The 14,322-nt window shown below is 49.8% G+C and overlaps 2 protein-coding genes across 2 annotated transcripts in view; one reads left to right on the top strand and one right to left on the bottom strand.

Moving 5' to 3' along the window:
* Nucleotides 1–2,122: 2,122 nt before the first annotated feature.
* LOC135826686 (uncharacterized) lies at nt 2,123–2,818 on the bottom strand. The gene has a single exon (XM_065339288.1). The coding sequence runs from the start codon at nt 2,816–2,818 to the stop codon at nt 2,123–2,125; it is 696 nt and encodes a 231-aa protein (XP_065195360.1).
* A 3,985-nt stretch (nt 2,819–6,803) lies between these two features.
* The window catches only part of LOC135826685 (ankyrin repeat, PH and SEC7 domain containing protein secG-like), a 121,270-nt gene continuing 113,751 nt past the window's right edge, over nt 6,804–14,322 (top strand). The window contains exons 1-3 of the mRNA XM_065339286.1: nt 6,804–6,881; nt 7,311–7,412; nt 8,264–8,365. Of these exons, the coding sequence (XP_065195358.1) occupies nt 6,804–6,881; nt 7,311–7,412; nt 8,264–8,365 (282 nt within the window). The remainder of the gene's footprint in view (nt 6,882–7,310; nt 7,413–8,263; nt 8,366–14,322) is intronic.

The raw sequence follows: 14,322 nt of genomic DNA, 5'->3' as shown, positions 1-14,322 counted from the left end.
TGTGATTCGTGTTGTGCAGACCACGTGTGCATTGGCGGTCGATTCTCATAACTTCACAGGTTGTATTGATTACAGTCCATTCGGAAAAAGATGAGCGCTGGCTCTGGAGAGCTCCCGTATTTGGCGATTTTGTGGTACACTGTGCAATGCCGCGATATTCGAAACTTGAAAAAGGGTCCAAAAAAGGTACCGCAACTGGGTTTCGAACCGGAAATGTACTGTTATGCAAGTGGAGTAAACGGCCTGCATTTTCATGGTTTTTCCCCAATTCAGTGCTTTGGGGGCAAAACCTGGCCGAAATCCTTTTCTTGTTATGGCTAACTCTTTGGAAAACTAGACTTCAAAAGCACAATTGGAAGAGAATTCCATGGGGGACTGCCTAAATAAATAAGACGGAAACTTAAAATTTGACCCATTTATGGCCAGAAGCTAGGATATCATTCTTTTCTGAATGGACTGTAGGCAGATATCTGGCACTAGTCTTGATCTGTCTCATTCAGATCTTGTCCACTATCGTTGCTATCGTTTGCGTGCTTCTTTTGTGACGGGAGTACACATGGTACACGGTGTGTATGCAAGTACATGTATGTGTATGTGTTAGGGGAGGGGGAGGGGGGAGGGGGTGTATGTGCATGTTTGTGTGTACATGTATATATTAGGGCTGAACCGATTATATCGGTTATCCGTATAATTGATCATCAAGCAGGATTCACAGAAGCATTTTGCGTTGTGACACACGATGCGACGGTTGCGAAACTGGGAAATCCCCAAATCGCAGCCAACTCGCAGCCCATTTAACTGCCGCAACTGGGCCATCGCAGAAGTTGAGCTCGGCTCAACTTTTGCGATGCGACAAACGATTTGGCGTACGATTTTGACCTTTTCTACAGCAAAGTTGTACAAAGATTCAAGAGTTGCCCGAAAACTTGTACAAGTTGTACCAAACCGCGTGAATACCATGGTGGCGTACCTGCCTGCATTGAACTTCGCGCCAAATCAGCAAGGTATCATCGCTTCGGGGACTTCGCCTGTGAATGGTATTTCGTGAGTTTGCATCGCACGTCTCCGTCGCAAATCGCGTCGCATCGCCAATCGCATAGCAAAAAAAGCTTCTTTGAATCCCCCCTTACAACGAAGCGACTTCGATTATGCTGTCTATTTCGATAATGCGATTCTAAAAAAATAAAAAAATAAAAGGAATAAAAAACGTGTACAAGATGTCATGCACATGACTGTACTACGTAGTAGTAGGATCCGATAATGTTACGTACATAAGTCACCGGAGGATGTACCCAGTGTGCTGACATTGCTCAACATCACGAAAACAGAGCGTTTTTTGCCAGCTAGCTGGCCTCTGCGTACACCGTAGACACACCCACACAAAACAGGATGATACAGATCACAGTAGTAGTGTGGTCTTTGTTCACTCACGATGATAGTTGTGTGTAGTAGTGTGGTCTTTGTTCACTCACGGTGGAAGATGGAAGAGCGTAGTGTATAGATGAGCATGAGGAAGGTTAAGGGCATGCCACCTCACGCATATACATGTACACGTATGTACCAGACCAACATGATGCAAGAAGTGAACCACTGTGGCGAATGGGGCCGCCGGATAATTTACCAGCCCGAAGCTGGCGGAAAAAACCTCAGGCCCCGGCGGAGGCACATCCCTGAGGAAAACCGGTTAGAATAACCCCATAAGATAAACGAACCAAACGTAGCCTGCAGGACCTATCCCGAAGTGAGAATAAACGGGAGGGCGGGTGGTAAACTACAACGAAAAGAGAAAGACCACGATGAAGAGAAAAGTTTGAAAACACTGACAAAAAAAACAAGTGGACGCAATCCTGGTGCCGTAACTATGGTGAAAATGCTGGCAAAAAATACATTTTTCGTTTTATTCGCTACGCTCAGCCAACGAAAAATAACACTTTTTGCCAGCTAGCTGGCCTCTGCGTACACCGCAGACACACCCACACACAACAGAAAGATACAGATCACAGTAGTAGTGTGGTCTTTGTTCACTCACGACGGAAAGGATAGCCGACCCGATAGTCACTTGTGTAGTGTAGCGCGAGACACCGACAGCAGGTCCTTGAGGGAATCCTCCACATACATGTTCTTACATGTGGATGACTTCCAACCCCCCTTGCCGCTGAAGAAGGCGCTCTGGCACGCCAGCATTGGCCGCTGCCGTCGCTCCCCCAGAGCGGAGACTGTGCGTGCCATACCCTGTGGGGTCTTCACCTACGCGGGCGAGAGCTGTGTGAATCAATTCGCGCACCCGGGCGTATGTCATCTTTTCCCGCAGACATGACTGGTGGGTTGCTGCGGAGACCTTGCCAAAGAGAGGTTGAGTGGGTACATGCCGTGCTCTCTCCAAGAAACCCTCTATGACCGACACAGGACATGGTTTAGTAGCCTGCTGCTCCAGTCGGCTCACCATGACCACATCGCCCTGGCGCAACTGGTCGTTCTTGCGTTGCCACAGGTGGAGGGACATGTGCGTGCCGCAAATGGAGATATCCTGAGGCGGGAGGCGTTGTAAATCGTCCCAGCGAAGCAGAGCAGTGAAGCCGAGGACAAACAACGCTGCGGTTTGCCAGTCCTGCAACGGGGCGGTAGGGATAGCCAGTGTGGCGACGACCTTGTTGAACACCACCGACCTGAAAGGTGAGCGGCGATTGATTGGTCGGGCACAAATACGTCTTGCAGCAGTGAGCAATTGTCTCACCACGCTATGTTGTGTGGGATCCTGGCAATCGGCCTTACAATGCACCCAGTGCAATGCCGCCACAAATTGGTTTATTGACCCCATGGTACACTCTGACTACAATAACTTCATGATGTATAAGCTCATGCTGGTGAGTGCCGCTGGGAATGACGTAACTTAACACGGTATAAGCACACGCTGGTGAGTGCCGCTGGGAATGACGTAACTTAACACGGTATAAGCACACGCTGGTGAGTGCCGCTGGGAATGACGTAACTTGACACGGTATAAGCACACGCTGGTGAGTGCCGCTGGAAATGACGTAACTTGACATGGTATAAGCACACGCTGGTGAGTGCCGCTGGAAATGACGTAACTTGACACGGTATAAGCACACGCTGGTGAGTGCCGCTGGAAATGACGTAACTTGACACGGTATAAGCACACGCTGGTGAGTGCCGCTGGAAATGACGTAACTTGACACCGTACGGCCCACTTTTCCCATCGGTGTAACGCGCGCTGGTACGCAGACGCAGTGGAGCTAGCAACATCCTTCCAAATCACTGTCCTTAGCAGGTCCGCCAGAGGTTTCAGGGACGGTTGTGTCACAGCGTCCACCCGACCCAGAACTCGGATGGGCCTGACAAGAATGACACACGGAGAAGCAAAAATAGGCAAAAACACGCAACCCAGTCAGCAAAAACACAACAACAACAACAACAACAACAACAACAACAACAACAACAACAACAACCATGGGTCCTCATTAATGGCCACCGTAAACGGGTCCCATGCATGATAGCAGCTCATTCCGTAGGCTTCCGAGCCACAAGCAAACCCGACCCCGCAGACAACAGCATCCCGTAGCACATTGTCCCCTTGGGCAAACACATGCACAACCTACCCACTAAGTGGGGATGACCAACCCGCTCCCAGGGAGCTCCAGGCCTGCCTCTCATTGGCATGCAGATAACCCAGTGTCCTGTCGCACATTGTCCCCTTGGGAAAACACATGCACAACCTGCCCACCAGGTGGGAATGACACACACGCTCCCAGGGAGCTCACGCTCTGCCTCCCATAGGCATGCAGATCACCAAGTGTTGCACGCCTTTGCTCCCAGGGAGCCTCACACACAAATGCATGCCCTCCATAGACTGTAGTGACAGCACTCTGCTAGCACTCATTTGCGCATAGGATCAAGCCCAGCCCATATAAATCTACACCATTACTTTCCAAGACAAGAAAAAAGTCCAATAAATATGTCTCCTCCAAGGCCAGGGAACACTAACAACAAAACAAAAACAAAAATATAGGGAACAAAATAGACCAAAGAACAAGAAACGGGAAACGAGAGACAGACCAAATAAGGTAGAAGCAAGAATGTGCAGCATGCTACTAGAAGACTAAGCTGGCACAACATACCATCCTATGGCAAGATTGATTCTCTGGACGTGTCAGACAGACAGGGTCAGTGTTTGAGATGGCCAACGTTCATGGGTTATGCGCCCGGCATGACGTCATCGAGCAGACCTGCATGAAGACAAATTGGAAAAGGCGGCACGTCTGGACCAAACAGGCATGTTGGTTTGGACACATGCTGGAAAGCACCAAACGGCATAGACACGATTTCCGAGTCCGTAGCGAGATGACAAGGGCCATTTTCCGGCATCCACACAGGCCACCACGGGGCCGACGGCCAGAATGGGAATGCCACTACAGCGTGGCATGGTACATTGGCGAGGAACGCATAAAGGTCACCCAGCAGCGCCGGCGGTGGTAGACACCAGTTGACCTCACCTTCCCAGGCTTGGGTGAAACAGTCCACAGCTTCGCACCCTGGTGACCACCACTTGGAGTTGAAGCGGGGTGGTTGCGCTGATAGGTGGCTTGCAAAGCGACCCACCGTCAAGGGGCCCCATTTGGCGTTAAAATGGCGAAATAAAGATGGCTCCAACTGCCAGTCATTATCATCAATATTTCTCGACAAGTGATCCGCTGTGACATTGAGGTCCTTCGGGACCCACTGCGCAAACAGACGTGCCTTAATCGTGGTGGAAAACCGAAATATAGCAACAACTTGTTCCTGCAACTCAACCTTGCCGCTACCGTTACACAGGATCCTGACTACATTCTGGTTGTCAGTGTTGATGCAGATCTGGCAATGTGAGTGCGAAGTGAGACCAAAGTGTACCGGACTGCGAGGAGTTCCCGCAAAGTGGAGCTACTGGTCCTGGCACTAGAGTGAAATGGCCATTCGCCTCGGGCAACCGCAACACCATCATGTAAACAGAACCCACCCCAGCCTGTTTCCCTGGCATCTGACCATGTCAGAGATATGATGCGCGGCCTGCAGGGCCAGATGGGCTGTCCATGGAAACTGTGAAAATGTTGCCGCCAAAATGCAATCTCTGCCTTGACCAATGGCGTAATAGTAGTGTAGGCGTTCCAAGTCTCCAAGACTCGGCAGAAACATCAGCGATCAGTGTGTGTAGTGAACGAGTTTGGAGACGCGAGATGCTACCGAGTGCCATCCACATCGATACAATGGATCCTGCCAGTCTCGCCAGGTAACTAACCGGAATCCGCTCAGATGAACCATGCAGCCGCTCAAGAATCGCTAGTAATCTGTCAACCCTGGTTGGGGAGGCACGGATCCAGTTCTCTGTACTGTCAACTATGTGACCGAGCGTTTCGATTCTTTGCTTAGGGTGAAAGTCACTCTTAGATTCATTTACCTACCAACCCGCACATGTTAGGTCTACCCGGACAATGTCAACCATCTGACGGGCTGCCACTAGCGGAGATGCATCGCCCGTACCATCATCCAAAAACATGAATATTCTGAGACCCTTGCTGCGCCAATGGGCAACAAGTGGTCGCAGGACCTTAGTGAACACAAACGGGGCTGGTTTCAGACCAAACGGTAAAGCAGCAAACCGGAAATATCGAACAGTGCCATCAAGAGGCCAAGAAAAACCAAGGTATTTCCTATGAGCTTCGGCCACCGAGATATGGTGATACCCATCTTTCAAGTCAATTGTGAACATAAAGCACTTGGACTGAAATAACTGGGGAATGACACGAAGATTTTCAAACGAGAAATGCATATCAGCTAGGAATTGATTAACATACCGCAGATCTAATATTAGGCGCAGCTTCCCATTTTTCTTTGGAAGCACACCCAAAGGACTGACCACAACTAAGCTGGCCAGTGGGGCTTCCTCAACGGCACCCGAAAAATATAACCACACTCAATAATCTTCAATACAAACTCTGACGCACCAATACCACGCCAAAAACTAACACATGGCTTAAGCCGCCCGTGCACACTTATCTTATTGTGGGTGCTGGGCTGGCATGAGGGCTGCTGCCGCTGGTGAAGCACTAAACATGCTGGGGCCACGGAATGGCCCATTGGCTGCTCCACCAAATCACGGTTGGTGACGCCATGGACCACGCTGCTGGCTGGGGCATACTCTGGCCATGTGACCCACCTGCCCACAGGCATAGCAGGTGACTCCCGCAGAGCCCAGAACTATGCCTCCGTCTCCGAACGCCCCGAAGCCAATGTTTCTTCGGCCGAACTGTGCAGGCGGCCGCGACATATACTGCTGGCTGGGGGTGCGAAAATTACGCTGCTGATGCTCCCGCGTGCTATCAGGACGTGCTGCTGTCCGCCGTGCTGTTGTAGCCGCCTCAGCAATCCTCTTGTCATCTGCCAACCCCTTCACCCAGCACACCGTTTTCATATACTTCGACTGTTTTCCAATCGTAAGCGTCCGCAATCCGGAGATGCTTCTGGCGGAGGGTCAGGGTCGCCTTACTTTTTGCTAGGTATGCAGCCGCGTCATGACCTGATGGCAGTTGAGTGAGCGCTCCCTCCACGCCATCGAGCACAGTTTGTATTACGTCGAATTGTTTTTGCAGGCCAGCTTGCTTCAGCGTGACCTGGTTCGACTTGGAGGCTGCCAGCTCATCCCGCGTAGCCCTCGTCTCTCTCTCTTGACATCCTGGATCTCCTCTGACAGCTGTCCGAAGGCCTGCGCGAACCAAGCTGGCGGGGAGCCGGCAACCTCCAGGGAATCCACCATGACAGGATCCGGAGCAGGTCTTGCTCCTCGACGTTGCCAGCACGGATACACTTTCGGGCCGTGCCCACAGCTCCAGGTGAGGCGGACCGGGTCCGCTTTTTTTCTGGGTGGAACTGGGATTTGAACCAGGGGTGCAAGCGAAACGCTTGCCAGCGAGTTTTTACTTCTCGTTTGTGGCATGGTCAAACTCTTCCACGGACGAACAAAAATTCAAGCTAAAAGAGAAAAAGAGAAGGACCACGATGAAGAGAAAAGTTTGAGAACACTGAGAAAAAACAAACTTTGGCTCAAAAAGAATGCAAACTAATCAATCTCGCACCCAGCACTAAAGCATGTATTGGGGTTTTCCAGCTTTAGTTTGTAAACAGTTTGTCAATTGACTTATCACAATGTTGTGCGTGAGACTGCCTCACTTCGTAGTGGATTGTGCATCATACCCTATATAAATACTTTTCTGATGGATAACGCATTAGAATGTCTGGTCATGTGTGCTACCTGTACACAGGATGGTAGTCTTCCTGTTTATTGCGCTGCCGCAAATGGGCATCTGGAACTCGTCAAGTATCTACTAGATCTCCAACCCGAAACGATCTCTGTGAATGGCTATGTAAGTTAAGCAATCTCCATCATTGACTCTCCTTGCTGTAGTCAGTTACTCCTACAGCACTCTTCTTGCCAATCAAGACTACTGTGCTAGCTATATGTCAATTGCTGGGGAGTATCAGGCCGAAACAGCAACCCCACCGATTGATTTACTCCAAAAGTACCTGTGAATATTGGTGACTTTCCTGGCCGGCACTGATAGCTGCACAAAGCACCTCCATTGTGCATTTGGTTCACATAAACATTGGTTATGATTAAGAAAGGAAAAGTACAAAATGTTACGAGTTATGGCAAACTATCCACCAATGTAACCAGATCTTATACAGTCAGCGAGTGCGACAAAATGGCACAAAACTGACAAGGAGTACTGAGGCATTCGGCGACCTGACACCTAGCTTTTCCTTTCTTCATCATAACATTATTGGCTCACCATACGAGTTCAAATAAACATTGGTCTCAATCATTTCTGATGTGACCTCATGGACACACTCATCATCAATTCGACACCCATCAACAGGAATGTTTCTGTGTGAGCAGAGATGTCCACAAATGATTCAAAAGAGTTCTTAGTATTGTATACTTGCGCCCATCATATGCCCCTCAACCCACGAGAGGAATATTACAATATTACTTTGGCTCAAAAAGAATGCAAACTAATCAATCTCGTACCCAGCACTAAAGCATGTATTGGGGCTTTCCAGCACTAGTTTGTAAACAGTTTGTCAATTGACTTATCACAATGTTGTGCGTGTGACTGCCTCACTTCGTAGTGGATTGTGCATTATACCCAATATAAGTACTTTTCTGATAGATAACGTATAGGAATGTCTGGTTATGTGTGTTACCTGTACACAGAACGGTAACCTTCCTGTTCATGGCGCTGCCTTTGAAGGGCATCTGGAACTCGTCAAGTATCTACTAGATCTCCAACCCGACACAATCTCTGCAAAGAACGATGTAAGTTGAGCAATGTCTATCGTTGATACCCCTTAAGCATTTTTTCCAGAACACGGTTTGAGCAATATATGCAACAAATAACATCTAGTCACTCGCGCCAGGCCAGAGCAACAGACCTTAACCTTACGGATTCCACCATTGGCCAGTAGAGCAGACCATGGCACACCAAGCACTCTTGGGTCCATACAATGGCCCTCCCTACATACTAAAGTGATGTAAATATATTTCCTGGTGTATGTGTGTTTGTGTGTGTGGGGGGGGGGGGGGGGGGGCGTGCATGCGTGCGTGCGTGAGTGCGTGTGTGCATACAGCAAGGAAAACCAACTGTCTTAGTCGTTCTATGCTGATGTACTTCGTGTTGTGCAGACCACGTGTGCATTGTTGGTCGATTCTCATAACTTCACAGGTTGTATTGATTACAGTCCATTCGGAAAAAGTTGAGCGCTGGCTCTGGAGAGCTCCCGTATTGGGCGATTTTGTGGTACACTGTGCAATGCCGCGATATTCGAAACTTGAAAAAGGGTCCAAAAAAGGTACCGCAACTGGGTTTCGAACCGGAAATGTACTGTTATGCAAGTGGAGTGAACGGCCTGCATTTTCATGGTTTTTCCCCAATTCAGTGCTTTGGGGGCAAAACCTGGCCGAAATCCTTTTCTTGTTATGGCTAACTCTTTGGAAAACTAGACTTCAAAAGCACAATTGGAAGAGAATTCCATGGGGGACTGCCTAAATAAATAAGACGGAAACTTAAAATTTGACCCATTTATGGCCAGAAGCTAGGATATCATTCTTTTCTGAATGGACTGTAGGCTGATATCTGGCACTAGTCTTGATCTGTCTTATTCAGATCTTGTCCACTATCGTTGCTATCGTTTGCGTGCTTCTTTTGTGACGGGAGTACACATGGTACACGGTGTGTATGCGTGTACATGTATGTGTATGTGTTGGGGGAGGGGGAGGGGGAGGGGGGAGGGGGTGTATGTGCATGTTTGTGTGTACATGTATATATTAGGGCTGAAACGATTATATCGGTTATCCGTATAATTGATCATAAAGCAGGATTCACAGAAGCATTTTGCGTTGTGACACACGATGCGACGGTTGCGAAACTGGGAAATCCCCAAATCGCAGCCAACTCGCAGCCCATTTAACTGCCGCAACTGGGCCATCGCAGAAGTTGAGCTCGGCTCAACTTTTGCGATGCGACAAACGATTTGGCGTACGATTTTGACCTTTTCTACAGCAAAGTTGTACAAAGATTCAAGAGTTGCCCGAAAACTTGTACAAGTTGTACCAAACCGCGTGAATACCATGGTGGCGTACCTGCCTGCATTGAACTTCGCGCCAAATCAGCAAGGTATCATCGCTTCGGGGACTTCGCCTGTGAATGTTATTTCGTGAGTTTGCATCGCACGTCTCCGTCGCAAATTGCGTCGCATCGCCAATCGCATAGCAAAAAAGCTTCTTTGAATCCCCCTTACAACGAAGCGACTTCGATTATGCTGTCTATTTCGATAATGCGATTCTAAAAAAATAAAAAAATAAAAGGAATAAAAATCGTGTAAAAGATGTCATGCACATGACTGTACTACGTAGTAGTAGGATCCGATAATGTTACGTACATAAGTCACCAGAGGATGTACCCAGTGTGCTGACGGTGCTCAACACCACGAAAACAGAGCGTTTTTTTGCCAGCTAGCTGGCCTCTGCGTACACCGCAGACACACCCACACACAACAGAAAGATACAGATCACAGTAGTAGTGTGGTATTTGTTCACTCACGATGATAGTTGTGTGTAGTAGTGTGGTCTTTGTTCACTCACGGTGGAAGATGGAAGAGCGTAGTGTATAGATGAGCATGAAGAAGGTTAAGGGCATGCCACCTCACGCATATACATGTACACGTATGTACCAGACCAACATGATGCAAGAAGTGAACCACTGTGGCGAATGGGGCCGCCGGATAATTGACCAGCCCGAAGCTGGCGGAAAAAACCTCAGGACCCCGGCGGAGGCACATCCCTGAGGAAAACCGGTTAGAACAACCCCATAAGATAAACGAACCAAACGTAGCCTGCAGGACCTATCCCGAAGTGAGAATAAACGGGAGGGCGGGTGGTAAACTACAACGAAAAGAGAAAGACCACGATGAAGAGAAAAGTTTGAGAACACTGACAAAAAAACCAGCTGACGCAATCCTGGTGCCGTAACTATGGTGAAAATGCTGGCAAAAAATACATTTTTCGTTTTATTCGCTACGCTCAGCCAACGAAAAATAACACTTTTTGCCAGCTAGCTGGCCTCTGCGTACACCGCAGACACACCCACACACAACATAAAGATACAGATCACAGTAGTAGTGTGGTCTTTGTTCACTCACGACGGAAAGGATAGCCGACCCGATAATCACTTGTGTAGTGTAGCGCGAGACACCGACAGCAGGTCCTTGAGGGAATCCTCCACATACATGTTCTTACATGTGGATGACTTCCAACCCCCCTTGCCGCTGAAGAAGGCGCTCTGGCACGCCAGCATTGGCCGCTGCCGTCGCTCCCCCAGAGCGGAGACTGTGCGTGCCATACCCTGTGGGGTCTTCACCTACGCGGGCGAGAGCTGTGTGAATCAATTCGCGCGCCCGGGCGTATGTCATCTTTTCCCGCAGACATGACTGGTGGGTTGCTGCGGAGACCTTGCCAAAGAGAGGTTGAGTGGGTACATGCCGTGCTCTCTCCAAGAAACCCTCTATGACCGACACAGGACATGGTTTAGTAGCCTGCTGCTCCAGTCGGCTCACCATGACCACATCGCCCTGGCGCAACTGGTCGTTCTTGCGTTGCCGCAGGTGGAGGGACATGTGCGTGCCGCAAATGGAGATATCCTGAGGCGGGAGGCGTTGTAAATCGTCCCAGCGAAGCAGAGCAGTGAAGCCGAGGACAAACAACGCTGCGGTTTGCCAGTCCTGCAACGGGGCGGTAGGGATAGCCAGTGTGCCGACGACCTTGTTGAACACCACCGACCTCAAAGGTGAGCGGCGATTGATTGGTCGGGCACAAATACGTCTTGCAGCAGTGAGGAATTGTCTCACCACGCTATGTTGTGTTGGATCCTGGCAATCTGCCTTACAATGCACCCAGAGCAATGCCGTCACAAATTGGTTTATTGACCCCATGGTACACTCTGACTACAATAACTTCATGATGTATAAGCCCACGCTGGTGAGTGCCGCCGGGAATGACGTAACTTGACACGATATAAGCACACGCTGGTGAGTGCCGCTGGGAATGACGTAACTTGACACCGTACGGCACACTTTTCCCATTGGTGTAACGCGCGCTGGTACGCAGACGCAGTGGAGCTAGCAACATCCTTCCCAATCACTGTCCTTAGCAGGTCCGCCAGAGGTTTCAGGAACGGTTGTGTCACAGCGTCCACCTCGACCCAGAACGCGGATGGGCCTGACAAGAATGACACACGGAGAAGCAAAAATAGGCAAAAACACGCAACCCAGTCAGCAAAAACACAACAACAACAACAACAACAACAACAACAACAACAACAACCATGGGTCCTCATTAATGGCCACCGTAAACGGGTCCCATGCATGATAGCAGCTCATTCCGTAGGCTTCCGAGCCACAAGCAAACCCGACCCCGCAGACAACAGCATCCCGTAGCACATTGTCCCCTTGGGCAAACACATGCACAACCTACCCACTAAGTGGGGATGACCAACCCGCTCCCAGGGAGCTCCAGGCCTGCCTCTCATTGGCATGCAGATAACCCAGTGTCCTGTCGCACATTGTCCCCTTGGGAAAACACATGCACAACCTGCCCACCAGGTGGGAATGACACACACGCTCCCAGGGAGCTCCAGGCCTGCCTCTCATTGGCATGCAGATAACCCAGTGTCCCGTCGCACATTGTCCCCTTGGGAAAACACATGCACAACCTGCCCACCAGGTGGGAATGACACACACGCTCCCAGGGAGCTCACACTCTGCCTCCCATAGGCATGCAGATCACCAAGTGTTGCACACCTTTGCTCCCAGGGAGCCTCACACACAAATGCATGTCCTCCATAGACTGTAGTGACTGCACTCTGCTAGCACTCATTTGCGCATAGGATCAAGCCCAGCCCATATAAATCTACACCATTACTTTCCAAGACAAGAAAAGTCCAATAAATTAATATGTCTCCTCCAAGGCCAGGGAACACTAACAACAAAACAAAAACAAAAAATATAGGGAACAAAATAGACCAAAGAACAAGAAACGGCAAACGAGAGACAGACCAAATAAGGTAGAAGCAAGAATGTGCAGCATGCTACTAGAAGACTAAGCTGGCACAAGATACCATCCTATGGCAAAATTGATTCTATGGACGTGTCAGACAGAAAGGGTCAGTGTTTGAGATGGCCAACGTTCATGGGTTATGCGCCCGGCATGACATCATCGAGCAGACCTGCATGAAGACAAATTGGAAAGGCGGCGGGTCTGGACCAAACAGGCATGTTGGCTTGGATACATGCTGGAAAGCACCAAACGGCAAGGACACGATTTCCGAGTCCGTAGCGAGATGACAAGGGCCATTTTCCGGCATCCACACAGGCCACCACGGGGCCGACGGCCAGAATGGGAATGCCACTACAGCGTGGCATGGTACATTGGCGAGGAACGCATAAAGGTCACCCAGCAGCGCCGGCGGTGGTAGACACCAGTTGACCTCACCTTCACAGGCTTGGGTGAAACAGTCCACAGCTTCGCACCCTGGTGACCACCACTTGGAGTTGAAGCGGGGTGGTTGCGTTGATAGGTGGGTTGCAAAGCGATCCACCGTCAAGGGGCCCCATTTGGCGTTAAAATGGCGAAATAAAGATGGCTCCAACTGCCAGTCATTATCGTCAATGATTCTCGACAAGTGATCCGCTGTGGCATTGAGGTCCCTCGGGACCCACTGCGCAAACAGACGTGCCTTAATCGTGGTGGAAAACCGAAATATAGCAACAACTTGTTCCTGCAACTCAACCTTGCCGCTACCGTTACACAGGATCCTGACTACATTCTGGTTGTAAGTGTTGATGCAGATCTGGCGTTGTGCAATGTGAGTGCGAAGTGAGACCAAAGTGTACCGGACTGCGAGGAGTTCCCGCAAAGTGGAGCTACTGGTCCTGGCACTAGAGTGAAATGGCCATTCGCCTCAGGCAACCGCAACACCATCATGTAAACAGAACCCACCCCAGCCCGTGTCCCTGGCATCTGACCACGTCAGAGACATGATGCGCGGCCTGCAGGGGCAGATGGGCTGTCCATGGAAACTGTGAAAATGTTGCCGCCAAAATGCAATCTCTGCCTTGACCAATGGAGTAATAGTTGTGTAGGCATTCCAAGACTCCAAGACTCGGCAGAAACATCAGCGATCAGTGCGTGTAGTGAACGAGTTTGGTGACGCGAGATGCTACCGAGTGCCATCCACATCGATACAATGGATCCTGCCAGTCTCGCCAGGTAACTAACCGGAATCCGCTCAGATGAACCATGCAGCCGCTCAAGAATCGCTAGTAATCTGTCAACCCTGGTTGGGGAGGCACGGATCCAGTTCTCTGTACTGTCAACTATGTGACCGAGCGTTTCGATTCTTTGCTTAGGGTGAAAGTCACTCTTAGATTCATTTACCAACCAACCCGCACATTTTAGGTCTACCAACAATGTCAACCATCTGACCACGGCCACTAACGGAGATGCAGCGCCCGTACCATCATCCAAAAACATGAAGATTCTGAGACCCTTGCTGCGCCAATGGGCAACAAGTGGTCGCAGGACCTTAGTGAACACAAACGGGGCTGGTTTTAGACCAAACGGTAAAGCAGCAAACCGGAAATATCGAACAGTGCCATCAAGAGGCCAAGAAAAGCCAAGGTATTTCCTATGAGCTTCGGCCACCGAGATATGGTGATACC

The sequence above is a fragment of the Sycon ciliatum genome, chromosome 10, assembly GCF_964019385.1.
Source record: "Sycon ciliatum chromosome 10, ocSycCili1.1, whole genome shotgun sequence".
Classification (NCBI taxonomy): Eukaryota; Metazoa; Porifera; class Calcarea; order Leucosolenida; family Sycettidae; genus Sycon; species Sycon ciliatum.
The sequence above is the reverse complement of the archived record's forward strand: the minus strand, read 5'-3'. Positions and strand labels throughout refer to the sequence as shown.